Source organism: Haemaphysalis longicornis, unplaced genomic scaffold (assembly GCF_048455015.1).
Source record: "Haemaphysalis longicornis isolate Haplotype H1 unplaced genomic scaffold, Haemaphysalis longicornis Haplotype H1 scaffold_8, whole genome shotgun sequence".
NCBI classification, from domain to species: domain Eukaryota; kingdom Metazoa; phylum Arthropoda; class Arachnida; order Ixodida; family Ixodidae; genus Haemaphysalis; species Haemaphysalis longicornis.
Window position 1 is genome coordinate 126,437,287 of NW_027526445.1, and position 14,673 is coordinate 126,451,959.

Genomic DNA, 14,673 nt, shown 5'->3' on the forward strand with positions numbered 1-14,673 from the left:
TCTGCTAAAAGCTCTTGATCAGCGACGTGTGCTTTAGTGTTGGTGAAGGTGTTTGAGGTATATCTGCCTGGTCGAATTACGCTGTTTGCCTACTGCGGCCGACCGCTGAAAACGTGAGTCAACAAATCATTTCATTTTGCAGTGCGCATATGCGAGAGCGACGCTTTTTCCCGCCTTTTTCCAGCGTACGGTACTCCTGTACGTGTCAGTGAGGTGCAGTTTGGTGTCGGTGGCTCTATGAAGTATACCTGACTGGTGGAATAACATCGGTTGCCTACTGCGGCCGACCGCTGAAAACGTGAGTCAACAAATCATTTCATTTTGCAGTGCGCATATGCGAGAGCGACGCTTTTTCCCGCCTTTTTCCAGCGTACGCGTAGTACTCCTGTACGTGTCTGTGAGGTGCAGTTTGGTGTCGGTGGCTCAATGAAGTATACCTGACTGGTGGAATAACATCGGTTGCCTACTGCGGCCGACCGCTGAAAACGTGAGTCAAGAAATCATTTCATTTTGCAGTGCGCATATGCGAGAGCGACGCTTTTTCCCGCCTTTTTCCAGCGTACGCGTAGTGCTCCTGTACGTGTCTGTGAGGTGCAGTTTGGTGTCGGTGGCTCTATGAAGTATACCTGACTGGTGGAATAACATCGGTTGCCTACTGCGGCCGACCGCTGAAAACGTGAGTCAACAAATCATTTCATTTTGCAGTGCGCATATGCGAGAGCGACGCTTTTTCCCGCCTTTTTCCAGCGTACGCGTAGTACTCCTGTACGTGTCTGTGAGGTGCAGTTTGGTGTCGGTGGCTCTATGAAGTATACCTGACTGGTGGAATAACATCGGTTGCCTACTGCGGCCGACCGCTGAAAACGTGAGTCAACAAATCATTTCATTTTGCAGTGCGCATATGCGAGAGCGACGCTTTTTCCCGCCTTTTTCCAGCGTACGCGTAGTGCTCCTGTACGTGTCTGTGAGGTGCAGTTTGGTGTCGGTGGCTCTATGAAGTATACCTGACTGGTGGAATAACATCGGTTGCCTACTGCGGCCGACCGCTGAAAACGTGAGTCAACAAATCATTTAATTTTGCAGTGCGCATATGCGAGAGCGACGCTTTTTCCCGCCTTTTTCCAGCGTACGCGTAGTACTCCTGTACGTGTCTGTGAGGTGCAGTTTGGTGTCGGTGGCTCTATGAAGTATACCTGACTGGTGGAATAACATCGGTTGCCTACTGCGGCCGACCGCTGAAAACGTGAGTCAACAAATCATTTCATTTTGCAGTGCGCATATGCGAGAGCTACGCTTTTTCCCGCCTTTTTCCAGCGTACGCGTAGTACTCCTGTACGTGTCTGTGAGGTGCAGTTTGGTGTCAGTGGCTCTATGAAGTATACCTGACTGGTGGAATAACATCGGTTGCCTACTGCGGCCGACCGCTGAAAACGTGAGTCAACAAATCATTTCATTTTGCAGTGCGCATATGCGAGAGCGACGCTTTTTCCCGCCTTTTTCCAGCGTACGCGTAGTGCTCCTGTACGTGTCTGTGAGGTGCAGTTTGGTGTCGGTGGCTCTATGAAGTATACCTGACTGGTGGAATAACATCGGTTGCCTACTGCGGCCGACCGCTGAAAACGTAAGTCACCATTTCATTTTTTCTTGCGCGGTGCGGGAGAAGGAAGGAAAGTTATTGATATCAATCCGGCATGTAAGGGTGGATCGGGCCGCGCAGGGCTTCACCAACCCCCTATCTCACTAGACCTCAGCGTGGACCGGTCCGGCGCTAGCTACTAGGAGTCACCTCCGTTCGCTTTTGCCGGGCCAGGGCCGCGTCGAGCCGCTGGATGGCTTGGAGTTGCGCCTGATGGTCAGGCGAACTGATGTAGTGTTCCATGTCCGGTGGCAGAGAGTCCCGCACGGTTCCCCCCGCACACGCGTCACACCCCCACAGCACGTGGGCTAAGGTTGCCAGTTCTCGCGCGCACACACACTGCACGTAGCACTTTCAAACTGTCCGGGACACACGTGCCTGGCTAGGGCCGGCGTGAGTACTGTTCCAGTCTGTAGCTGTCGTAAGAGGGCCCCCTCACGTCGCCCTAGTCTCGGGTGAGGCCCAGGCAACGCTTGGCGGCCCTCTCGGTACCAAGCGAGGATTCCTCCGTAGTCCAGTAGCGGGTCCGGGTCCAGGAAGTCAGCCTCGTCCGCTTCCGAGGGGCGGGGGGGGGCGCCGCCGCGCGACGACGTCCACCTCCTCGTTGCGGTTGGCCGCTCCTCCTGGGATGACTCCGACGTGGGCCGGGAACCATCGTAGATGGGTCGTGGTTGACTTGGTCCTCGGCAGCAGGCTCGCCACCGGCGTCCCGACGCTCCCGCGGCCAAAGTTGGCGATGGCCGTGCGGGAGTCGCTCAGGATCGTGGTCACCTCCGGTGTGCCGCTCAGCGCCAGGGCGATGGCGGCTTCCTCCGCTTGCTCCGCAGACGTCGCTCGGACGCTGCAGGCGTTGAGTACTTTCCCGTCTGTGGCCCGGACAACCGCTGCCACGTACGTCTTCGGCTTGCGTTGGTGTTTGGCTGCGTCCACGTACACCGCCTTTGCGTCGTCGGTGTATGTTTCTGCCAGCGCTCTCGCCCTGGCAACCCTTCGCTCCTTGTTGCGGTCTGGGTGCACGTTGCGCGGGAGCGGTAGGACCACCAGGCGCCTTGCTACTTGCTTGCTCACCTCCTCCCGCTTCGGGGCTTCCTCCCAATAGGATTCGGCCCTTGGCGGGCGCAGGCCGACCCTCTGTAGGATCGCTCTTCCGGCTTTAGTTGTTGCGAGGCGAGTCAGCTGCGTCGTGCGCTGGGCCTCGCTCACCTCCTCCAGGGTATTATGGACTCCTAGTCGAGCCAGGGCGTCGTTGCTTGTACTGGCGAGGAGGCCCAGCGCCGTCTTGTGGTCCTTCCTTATTGCAGCGTTGATTTTCTCCCGCTCGTGCCGCAGCCATCCATGGAACGCGCCGTCGTACGAGACGTGGCTCGTCACGAACGACTGCAGCAGTCGCAGGAGATTCGTCTCTCGCATCCCGTGTCGTTTGGTGGAGATCTGCTTGACCAGGCGGGTCGCCACTCCCACCTTCGTTAGCAGCCGGCTCATGGCGGTGTGGTTGCCGTTTCCCGCGTCGACGTGCATGCCGAGTACTCTGATTCCTCGGACGTGCGGGATGGTGGTGCCGTCTTCGGTCCGCAGCGTGATGTTAGCCGCCTCCTTCTCCGCCGACTTGCGCCAGTGGCCAGGAGGTGGCAATACCAGTAGCTCCGACTTCTGCGGAGAGCATCGGAGGCCTGTCCTCCGCAGGCAGTCTTCTATCTGCCAGATTGCCTCTTGCAGTGACTCCTCTATGTGGCCGGTCGTGCCTCCCGTCATCCACAATGTGATGTCATCTGCATATATTGTGTGCTGGACCTGCGGCAATCGGGCAAGGCGCTCGGCCACTGGTATCATGACTATATTGAAAAGAAAGGGGGAGATGACGGCCCCTTGCGGTGTGCCGACGCTGCCCAACCTTCGCTCCTCCAGCTGCAGGTGACCGACGTGGAGGCACGCCGTCCGATTCGAGAGAAAGGCCCGGATGTAATCGTACGTTCGCCGTCCCAGCCCGAGCCTCTCGACCTGTGCCAGGATTGCGGAGTGCAGCACGTTATCAAAGGCACTCTTGAGGTCGAGGCCTAGGATCGCCCTGCAGTCGGTCTTGCTGGGGGACTCGAGCAGGTCGTGCTGGATCAGTAGCATTGCGTCCTGCGTGCTCAGCCGGGCCCGAAAGCCCAGCATCGCCGCAGGGTACGCGTCGTGCTCTTCCATGTAACTCTGCCAACGGTTGTTTAGCACGTGCTCCAGCACCTTGCCCGCGCACGACGTCAGGGAGATCGGGTGGAGATTCTCAATGCTGGGCGGCTTGTTGGATTTAGGGATCAATATTGTTCGGGCGGTCCACCACTGCTTGGGCAGTGTGCCGGAGCGCCAACAGTTGTTGTAGAAATTCGTAAGGGCCGTGATGGCCACGTCGCCAAGGTTACGCAGGGCCTTATTGTGGATCAGGTCCGGGCCGGCTGCCGACTTGCAGTTCAGCTCTTGCACCGCTCGGCGGACCTCCCATTCTTCTATATCCGCGTCGAGCGCGGGGTTGTCTGGGCCTTCGTAGTCCGGGTGTCGGACTTGTGCGGTGGCCGGGAGATATTGATCGTTGAGGCGTTTGCCCACCTCGTCCTCGCCGTGTTCTTTGATTGCCGCGTGCAGGATCTGCGCCAGTCGGTGTTGCTGGAACGATTTTGCTCTGCGTCTCGTCGCGTAAGTGGCGGAGCAGCTTCCACGTACGGCTGGCGTGCAGCTTCCCGTCGGCTTCGTTACAGATGGCATGCCACTGCTGCGCGCAGAGCTGCCTGCTGTATTTTTCGATTTCGCGGCCGAGGTGGGCGATGCGCTTGCGCAGTGTTCTGCTGTGCCGCATGCGCTTCCATCGGCGTTGCAGTGATTGTCGTGCCTCGATCAGGTGGGCCAGTCGAGGGTCCATACTGGGGATCGATTCGTCCGTCTCCACTTCCGTGCTCACACGCGCCGCCGCGTCTCCCAGGCTGCGCGTCCACTTTTCGAGGTCCTCAATGGTGGGCGCAATCTCCTGCCGCCGGAAGGCGTTCCAATCCGTCAGCTTGGGCTTGCGAGTCGGGGCCTGCTTGCTCTGGACCCGCAACGGCAATTCCACTTCTATGATGTAATGGTCACTTCCCAAGTTGAGCCCCGTGTTGCGCCAGCTCACCGGTCTGTCGTCCGGGAGGTGCACGAAGGCGAGGTCGGGGGTGGTGTCCCTGGTTGCTGAAGTGCCACTTCGTGACGGCTGCTGCGGGTCCGAGAGCAGCTCGAACTCTGCCTCTTCAGCCTCGTCCAGCAGGCTCCGTCCTTTGGCAGTCGTGCGGGGGTAGCCCAGTTCCCTGTGGGACGAGTTGAAGTCACCCGCCACGATGATCGGCATGTCGACGGCTTTTCGCCTGGCTTTCTGAAACAGCGTCCGGAACCGCTGGCTGCGGTGCTGCGGGTTGCTGTAGGCGTTCACCAGACAAACTGACTCTTGCGTCTTCTTACCGACCACGACTTCGGTCGCGCACAACTCCAGGGCCGTGTCGCCATCGAGGAAGCGGTCGAGCTTGATGAGGGTGATGCCCTTGCGTACAAAGGTGCAGACTCCCTGCGCCGCGCCCGTGTTGCTGGTGCGCGCTCTGGGGGGTGATGCGTGAACGTGGTAACCCGGGAGTTTCGGAGTCTCTTCCATATGTGTCTCTTGAATCATGATCACGTCAGGAGGCGCGGCCATGGATTGTACTTGTTGTAGTAGGGCCTTGCGGCACCGGAGGCCGTTGGCGTTCCAGTGCCACACTCTGAGCTTGGCGTTGTTGGCAGCCTTATCCATGGCTGGGCGAGGCTCCGGGCGACGTGCGGTTGCCGTGGCCGAGTTTCCCCAGCTCCTCCTTCAGTAGCTGGACCATGAAATGTTTCATTTCCTCGAAGCCCGTGTTGATGCGGGCCTCCTCTCGGGCTTCGAACTTGGCAAAGTCTGCCTTGACGTCGTTTTTCAAATTCTTCATGGCTGACGCCACGTTGTCGACCTTCTGTGAGATCTCATTTATCCGCTTGTCTTGCTGTTTAGGTGCTCGTTGATTTGTTTGAACCGGGCCCCGCAGTTAAGGGGAGACGTGGGTCTTGAAATGAACTTTTTTATTAATTGGTCTGTGATAATGAAAATCACTGTGCATATGTGTTTTGTCTTCCTCATTTCAAATATGTAATTAGTTTTCAAGTGGTAGAATTATTTTTTGAGTTATAAAGAAAACACTGGAGCCTAATTAAGTAATTTCTTACGGGCCTTTAAGGAACTTTTTATTCAATTTTTTTTTAAATAAATGGTATGGATGTGTAGCTTAAGACCTGCCATGCATGCTGAAGCTATTTATATTCCTGTAAAGATAGTTGATTGGATAGAATTAATCTAATTATGCCAAGTACAGTTTTCTGAAAACTTAATGACCTCTAATTATTACTCATAACATTTATTTGAGGCAAAATGAGCCAATTAAAATAGCTTCAGCATGCAGTTCATTTTATCCCGAATTTAACGGTATAACACTTGTAGAAATCCTTTGAAAAAAACTACCTCAAAACCCTTGTAAGGCTAGGCACATATGCAAAAAAAGGGAAGCTGAGAAAATCGCAGTTGAAGTTTTACTACAAGTGACAGATTTATCTATTGAGCATATGAAAAAAAGAAAGGTTCTAGAATGTAGCTCGCTTTTTGCTCAACACGAGCATACCAAGTTTGCTGAAATCAGTTGATGGGAAAATTATGAAATCCTCTTGTCTACAGATGGCACCTGGCAGAAAAACTGAACAAAAGCAAAGCCAGAACGTTGCTTCAATTTTTATGCTGTTGGCAGCGCGCCGTCACTCTTTGGCGACTAGGGCTGAGGTCCCGATCGTGCACCACAGTTGTAAACGTTTATTTTGTTATGTTAGTGCTTCATTTGTAGCAATCAAATCGGATTTGCATCGCGTGAAGTGAGTTGCAGCGAAGGGGCTGGTAACGGAATGCCCGCCACAGCTCTGTGACGTGCATGCGCTTGGCTAGGTGGGATAACCACGTTTTCGGTTTAATCTACTCGTATATCACGTCACCAACGCACATTGTGCACAGTGCGAACATTTATAATTCTCAAATCGCTCATCTATATGGTAACCTGCCGACGCGGAAGCGCGCGCCGGAGTGCGGGCCGACCCGCCGCGGCATCGTTGATAACAGAATGAACACACTTCCCTTGCGACGTCGACATGCGGCATCTTCCACTTTATCATTTCTTTTCTTTCTATTTGCTGCTGATCGAAAGATAGACGCACCTTAGTGCCCCCGCAGGCGTAATCATATCGCTACGCACGCTATCGTCTCGGCAGCCCGCGCGGGCGCTAAGCCTACCTCCGTCTCGGCGCCGTTCTCGCGGTAAGTCGTCGTCACAGGAGCAGAAAATCGTATTTCAGGCGCTTTTAATAATGCCTGTTCTTCCTTTCGGTTATCGATAGACATCTTTACTTTATTTTTACGCCATGCGGGGCTTTTGCCGGTCCTCGCACAGACGAATACATGAGCCGTTGCCCTGTGATGAGAGTGCCGAGCAGACGACCCACGGCGCCCAGCCAATGAGGTTGCGCCCTGCGGTCACGTGCAGTCAGTAACCAATTAGGCGGCGCGATCCGTCTCTTTTCTACCCCGGTTTTACTCGCAACCAACGGACGAAACGGAGTGGTTCTGGCGGGGAATTGAAAACGAAAAGACGCGCTTTCGAATGAGACCAAGATAGACGCCGTGGCGCATGTAGAACCCGAGGGGCGCGTCGTCGAAAAAATGCTATTTTCGCGTCGAATCTTGGCCGATTTTAGCGGGCGTCGGTGCTATAAATTGATATTATGGCTCAAATACGTACTCCTGGGTCTGGATATTTTGCTAACCGGTAGAAAAATAGCTCTACTTTCCGAAAATGGCGATTTCTAAAAATCGATTTTTTGGCCAAATTTCGGGATTCCAAGACCCGCGTCTCCCCTTAAGGCCGCCTTGGGTATCCGTGTTCCTAGAGTGAAGTGTTGAGATCGATGAGATGGATTCGGTCTCGTCGTCAACGGTGTTCATGTTCAGGTCTTCGTCCTCGTCCGACTCGATCACCGAGCTACGGCGGGCCTTCTTCTGGCAAGGGGTCTTGCCTTGTTCCAACGATTGCGGCGGCGGTGGTGGCGGTGGCATGACCGGCGTCCCCAGCGGGGTGAACGATGCCGTCTGCTGCGCCGTTCCCACACTCCATGGCGTACCTGACTGGTTTCCGTGCTGTTGCGATGTGAATCTTGCAATCAGTTCCTTCTGCTGTTTCATAGTCTCCTGTTGTTGCTTCACCGTCTCCTGCAACAGCCTAATCGTGCTCTCGAGCTGCATCATCTTGGATGCAAGCAAGTCGTTCTGCGGCTTTTTTGCCGGCGAGCGCTGGCGCTCCTTCGCACCTTTTCCGCCCTTGGCTCCGCCTCTGGCGATATCTGTCCACAACTTCCGGCCGTCACGTGAGGGACTGCGCCGCCTATCGCGACTCTCCGAGCGTCCGCGGCTTGGGGACCGCGCTCGCGCTCATTCCCGCCAAAACTTCAGCTGTCGTTTATAACAACTGGCACCCGTGAGTGCTGCTTAGCGTTGTTGGTTCTTGCGAAGAAAAAAGCGGTCACATACACGTACTTCCATTTGTGTGACGGCAGTTCTAGCTATCCTTTTTCCGGCTTTGTGTTTTCCGAACAAGCGGCCGTGCTCCCACTGCAGGTTCACGACGTTCAGCATGCGTTGAAGCAAGACTCGGGTGCAGTATAAGAGTTGAGGATGTTCTAAGCTGACTTACTTAAACTCTAGCTATAAATGAAGCTTCCGTTTCATTATTTTCTTGAACAAAGTAAAGATATTGTCGGGCGACAAAGTAATTACACTACCGCTGGGCTTCTCCGTCGGTTCCGTTCGCATCTGGTGCGTCTGACGAGGCAGATGTCGAATCGACTAAAACCTTTCTCTAGTGAAAATGCTGGTTCTACTTTTTTGAAAATCAGAATTGCTCTCAGCCTTGAAGGGTGAACGGAGCTTAGAATCTACAGCCACAAACCTGCACCAACCAATTCATTCTGTTTGCTCCAGCTTTGAAAGTACTGTCTTCACAAATGTTTGATATGTTAAATTACCACCTCGTGTGCTAGCGAAGCTTTGGAAAATTTGTTTAGGTTAGGAAAAAGGGAAAGAGTGTGAGGTTTGTGGAGGGCATACTTATCCAGTTGTCAAAGCAAATACAGTTGTGTGTGTGTGTGCGTGCGCGAGGCAGGAGGCAGGCACTTGCGCAGGTGGGGGCCTTCGAGGCACTGGCTTGATGCTTTATAACAGGATTTTTAAAGCGACACAATACGCATATTGCAATTATTTGATCCTTTAATTGTTTGGAATAGGCAACAAATTAGTGGAAGACAAATCAAGGGAAAGAAGTGGACTTGGGCCAAGAATGCAACGTAGAGAACTGACAACGCATGGACCATACGGATAACAGAGTGGTTACTGAAAGACACTGCAGGAGTAGAGGGTGACTGTTGACTCAGTGGGGTGTTCAAATAAGAGAACATTCGGGGGCATGGAACGGATTTGGACACCGCAGGATAGCAGTTGGACAACCGTGTGAGAGGACTTCATCCTGCAGTTATAGAGGCTGTGGTGTGGACATGGTCTGATGCCGATGATGTGGAGGTAGTACGTCAGGTTTTTGTCATTTTCATTTTTTCTGCAAAAACAGAAGGGTCCAAAGCGCTGTTCCCCTTGCACCACGCTCCTTACCAATTTGGTAATCGCCTGCGATTGTTTGCAGGGCAGAATGTGGAGCTAGTGGGTGTAAGTGATAAAACTGTGCGTAAAGTCTTTTGTTTTACTATTGGGATAGCATAAAATGGCATTGCAAACCAGTGTGTCATCATCTTTTGTTCTTGTGGGCTCTAGATTTTTGTTGAACAGGGAAGTTATTACATGATTTTATAAACAGGAGTTTACAAAATTCACTTTGGTGTCCTTTCACACGAGTAGGGTGTACGATTTCGTCTTGTCGGGGTTTATTTTACTGTCATGCGAGTGTGTGTGGTTAGCTAGCTTAACATATCGCTCTTGGCCCGGCAAGCAGTGGCAGGGGTGAATTTTCGGAAGACTCCCTGCTCACCTCATGTATTCCCGGACTAGGGAACCACTGCCACTCCAGCGGCACAAACAAGTAAATGTCTCTCTCTCTCTCTCTCTCTCTCTCTCTCTCTCTCTCTCTCTCTCTCTCTCTCTCTCTCTCTCTCCCTTCTCTCTCTCTCTCTCTCTCTCTCTGTATGCCAGTTGAGTTGGTGCTTGCCATGGATCCTGCCATGACATCCTCCGACGAGGAAGAAATTTCTCCACGGCGAAAGCGCAATGCACAGGACAACGAAGAAATTACTCCACCGCACAAGCGCTCCAAATGGGAGATGGTTGATGGCGGGGAGGAGGATGTGACGACGTCAGGCACAGGAAGGGAGGACGAAGGCAGCAGCGAGGAGGACTCCGGGTTCGAGATGATGTATGACGAGGAGGAGGACGAGGACGCCGAACACAGCAGCGAGGATTACGACACCAAACTCAGCAGCGAGGAGGACTCCGAGGATGAGATCACACGGGGTGAGCCATGTTTGCATGTCATTCCTGTGCCACTGGACCACCACTAGTGTGGGTCACGGAAATGTTCTTGGGCTACTTGGGAAATGTCTTTCTTGGGCTACTTAAACCCAGGAATTTTGGTCTGTCTGTATGTCTGTCTGTCTGTGACTCGATTCAGCCACCCGGCCAAAGTAAAATTGATATTGTGCAATAGACTTACATACTCACAGCCACATGTAAACGTCTAAGCCCGGTTTATATGTTCATACTTGTCAACTTTATTGAACAAGAACAAGACATTACGCAAATATAAGACAGAAAATTAGTACACAAGGGATATTTACAGTGTCCCTTTATTTCAAAATTCATGGATGCTTGGTTTTTCGATAGCAAATGATATTATACATCTACTGCCGAAAACTGCCGCCTCCTGGCGGCATATGAAAAATCACGCGGCAACAGCAACGAAAGGTTCCACTACCTAGGTTCCACGTTCTGCTTGGAACGCACGTGGAGCACGGCCACGCGGCTCTATAAACCTTCTAGTCGGCCGCCTCCCTTCACGCATGTCTCCGCCGTACTGCAGCGCTGGCATCAAGGAACCTGGCCTGTAGCAGTGGAACGCGGTAAATTCGAATCTGCTTGCGCAAACCTTTAGTGTGTTTACCTTGGGATGAGTGCGACAGTACAGGAACAGCATGAGAGTTGAGCGGGAAAGCAAAGGGGTGCATTTCCTTGACAAATTTCTACAAAGACTATCGTCTTTTGACGACATTTGCAACGAAAGGAGCAGATACGCGGCCGATTTTTTGATGACAAGTTCACCCCCTACCTAAGGGATGTATAGCGCAACGAAAAGACTAAGGACGGAAAGGATGCACAAGGAAATAGTACTTTGTCCCTGTGCGTCCTTTCTGTCCTTCATCTTTTCGTTGCGCTATGCATCCCTTAAGTATGATCGACCAACTAGCCCAACAACGTACCTTATCACCCCCTACCGCATCGCTGCATCGTGTAAATGTGTGATCGCTGTTTTGTTTGTTGATGTGGAGACCTGGAAAAATATCTAGCTTTTATTTCAAAGGGCAGTGATTCCTACTCAAATGGCAGCATTCTTTTAGCTTTCACGTTTTTACAGATGTGACATGCCGAAATCACATATGCCGTGATATTTTGGTACCACATGATGATGTGTGGAAGTTAATTGAGGCACAGGTGGCCCTCTAACTCGACACTGTGGGGCATCTATTGTCATGTCCTTTCGTATCTCTTCATAAATGGGCCGCATTGAACTGTGCTGCAGAGCCGCTGGAGCTCGAGCAGGGTCGGGGCATACGGCAAAGGAAGGGGCAAGGCGAGGCGAGCGACGCGCAGACGGAGTGCGGTGAGGCGAGCGACGCGCAGACGGAGTGTGGCAAGGCGAGCAACGCGCAGACGGAGTGCGGCGAGGCGAGCAGCGCGCAGACGCGTGGAGAGGCGAGCGACGCACAGGCGGAGTGCTGTGCCATCTGTCTCGAGCAGTTCCAGGGCGAGGAGGTGGGCATGCCCGAGTGCTGCGACCACGTCTTCTGCCTTGTCTGCATCCAGGAGTGGGCCAAGGTGGGTGCTGCTGGGCATGGGTGCGAGCTGCTGGTGGGAATTGTGCATGGGCCTCCTGTTGTTCTGCTTGCATCAGGCTGTCCCCCCTGTTTACGGCTGCTGTGACGCAGGTTTTGTTGAGCACTGTCAAGGCGTTTATGAGCATTTCCCAAGGCCTAGCTGATCTGGCTGCTCAACCTAGCAGACAACCAACATGAGTAGGTGTGTTTGCTGAAGCAAGAATTGATACTAGCAAAAGAAGGGGTGCAATGAAGAATGTCCACAGAGAGGCGGGAAGGGGCGGAATGCAGACCTAAATAAATGGTGGCATGCTGCTAGGACAGTTAAGTTGAAAATTTTTACCACCCCGATACAGAGAAGCCTAAGGTTACCAGCATCATCAGGGTGCTTCCCACGGGGTTCATGGCACATAGTGACAAGTTCCATGGCACTAGTCACTAGTGCTGCAACGTGCAAAGTGATCATAAGGTAGCCTGTAGTCGGCAGTCGTGGCGTTAAAGTGGGAATGCCTCCTTGGCCTTCTCTCCCCGTGTGCAGGTCACAAACAAGTGCCCCTTGGACAAGGAGCAGTTCTCCCTCATTTTGGTGCGGAAAGGGGACCAGGTGGTTGACACGGTTCCGGCGCCTGCTCCAAGGAAGGCCAAACGCAAAGAGGAGGACCAGGCACAGGAGGAAGGGGAGGAGGAGGACTTGACGGAGTGCGAGATATGTGGCCGGAATGGCCGTGAGGGCCGGATGCTGCGGTGCGCCGCCTGCGACCTGGGCTACCACTGCGAGTGCCTGAGCCCCCCGCTGTACTCAGAGCCCGCTGAGGAGTGGTACTGCCCCCACTGCGCCACCTCCGAGAGTGAGTGATGGTAGTAATGTCGGCTGGGGGTGCATGAAGATGTAATAATGCCAGAGAGTGTTGTGTATGTGCGCCAGCCAGCCTCTTGCTCCTCTCCGTATTCTGACATCTGCTGGAAGTCCCGTTATTTATCCAGAGGGCTCCGGCCAGCACCATCTATGTAGTCTGATTACAACCTGCTTCTTCAGCAAATAAACAGTTCCAATCCTGTTCTCGACTGGGCTGTTCTCCTTTCTCTGGCCTCCCGCGACAGCAGTGTACATTACGTGGTGTCAGAAGTAAAGCGGAGCCTGCAACCATGGCCACTGCTTTCCTGCAAACTTGAAGTCAGGCGACAACCCTCGACAAAGCTATCTGGGAAGGTTGGAAAGGCGTGTGCAACATCTACGAGCAAGCATGTGGGTTAGACGTGTGCACGGGCTCAGGCTTACCCAAAAGCCTGGGCCCGGCTCAGCCTGCAGGCCGGGCTTGGGCCGCCCGACTGTCTTTTCACGCGGGCGGGGAACAGGCTGGACTCGGGACACAGTCTCAATGCGGCGGTCGGGCTGGGCCATCCTGACGGCCCAGGTTGACCTGGCACAGTAAAGCAATGCTTAGGTTTTCTGTAATATATCGCAGAAGCAGCACATTGCTGACGCAGTAAACGCACGGATCAAGTTTATTTTCTTCGGGGTGAAGCCCCTTAGGGTCTGGAACTGTTCGCGTCTTCTGTTGTCGTCATCATGGTCGTCATTTGTCTCGTGTAGTCCCAGTTCTAAAACACCAGGAAACTCGTTTCCATCTCGCGTTAGAGGACGTCATGCTTCAAAGACAACAGACCCCCCAACGGTTTCACCTCCGTGGACAAAAACGCCAAGGCACCAACAATACACTTATACACTGCCTGCTTCGCCCCTCCCCAGGTTTCACGTTAGTGGAGATGGCCCAGGATTTTTTTACGTTCCACGGGACTTATCGCTAGGCCCTGAGACACATGGTAGTACGTAGTACGGCAGGCATGGTAATTCTGGGAGATCTGCAACTGCATGTTTTGGGATGAACTGAGCAACACATGGGGCTGAGCGACACAGTGCATAGGGAAGTACAATGAACGCCAACTCGGCATGACTAGTTTCTGGCTCTAAGTTAGCACGGGAAAAGTTTCCGAGAGAGAACACTTTGAACTGCAAACGCTACTAGAGAAGCCTGCCTCTTCATCTGTTTTCTGTAGCAGTGCCCTATTCGGAGTTGCATTCCCTGCCTTGAGCACACAAAAGCGTAGCTGTCAAAGACTGAGGCGGCAATTCAACTTTAGTTTTGCTCCTTGTTCCAGCCGGAAAACGTCAGGCCCAGTGTGGCTGGTGGTCACAAATGGCCGGTGTTTTCGGGCATCGTGGCCGACAGGCGAAGACGAAAGGCAAAGCGCAAAAGGGGGTAGGGTGGTTTAAATGTGCCAACAGCTGCCTAATCAGGAACGTTTAATATGATTAAAACATTATAGATAAGTGATATGAGTTGGGATGGAACATAGTGAAGCAGTAATGTACACTCGTGTGCATCCAGTATCGATAAGGAGGAGGGACCAAGTCCGACATACCTATACTCTCAAGGAAAGGAAATGTATACGGACAAAAAAACAAGGCAAGTACACATCTACAAAATAACAACTCTGAGATTTCGGTTGCAGCAGGAAACGGGCTTGGTGGTGTATCAAATCTACGGGGTTTTTGAGAAAACAGCCTGGTTATTTTATGAGGGAGTACACGTTAACTCAACAACATTATGACCGTCGATTTGAAGCCATATGTGAGCCCAGTTCAGCCTGGTGATGATTGGGTGCATGTTATGTCTGCGCAGTTAATGATGAGCTGACACACGCACACACTTAAAAAGGCGATTCATTTCGGAAAAAAAGTGCAAGGGATGTATGCTTTGTTTTGCTTATCCTGTTTTTATTCGGTGAATATATTGTTTCTGTAGCACGTGTTTTATAAGGGAAAGGGAGTTCTGGTAAGTTGC

At 52.8% G+C, this 14,673-nt stretch overlaps 2 protein-coding genes across 2 annotated transcripts; one reads left to right on the top strand and one right to left on the bottom strand.

The window, feature by feature from the left end:
* Positions 1–12,887, top strand: LOC144148722 (uncharacterized). Its single transcript, XM_077680241.1, has 4 exons — positions 1–113; positions 9,933–10,250; positions 11,533–11,828; positions 12,366–12,887. Exons 2-4 carry the CDS (start codon positions 9,950–9,952, stop codon positions 12,681–12,683), a joined length of 915 nt encoding a protein of 304 aa, XP_077536367.1. The 5' UTR covers positions 1–113; positions 9,933–9,949; the 3' UTR covers positions 12,684–12,887.
* Positions 2,177–5,423, bottom strand: LOC144148468 (uncharacterized). Its single transcript, XM_077680007.1, has 3 exons — positions 4,503–5,423; positions 3,518–4,261; positions 2,177–3,427 (listed from the first exon to the last, which is right to left on the bottom strand). Exons 1-3 carry the CDS (start codon positions 5,421–5,423, stop codon positions 2,177–2,179), a joined length of 2,916 nt encoding a protein of 971 aa, XP_077536133.1.
* Positions 12,888–14,673: the final 1,786 nt, after the last annotated feature.

Coding starts and splice junctions, on each gene's coding strand:
- LOC144148468 (XM_077680007.1), bottom strand. CDS start 5,423: ATGGATAAGGCTGCCAACAACGCCAAGCTCAGAGTGTGGCACTGGAAC. Junction 4,262..4,502: donor GACTGGCCCACCTGATCGAG/GCACGACAATCA, acceptor CGACTGGCGCAG/ATCCTGCACGCGGCAATCAA. Junction 3,428..3,517: donor AGGAGCGAAGGTTGGGCAGC/GTCGGCACACCG, acceptor CGATTGCCGCAG/GTCCAGCACACAATATATGC.
- LOC144148722 (XM_077680241.1), top strand. CDS start 9,950: ATGGATCCTGCCATGACATCCTCCGACGAGGAAGAAATTTCTCCACGG. Junction 10,251..11,532: donor CGAGGATGAGATCACACGGG/GTGAGCCATGTT, acceptor ACTGTGCTGCAG/AGCCGCTGGAGCTCGAGCAG. Junction 11,829..12,365: donor GCATCCAGGAGTGGGCCAAG/GTGGGTGCTGCT, acceptor CCCCGTGTGCAG/GTCACAAACAAGTGCCCCTT.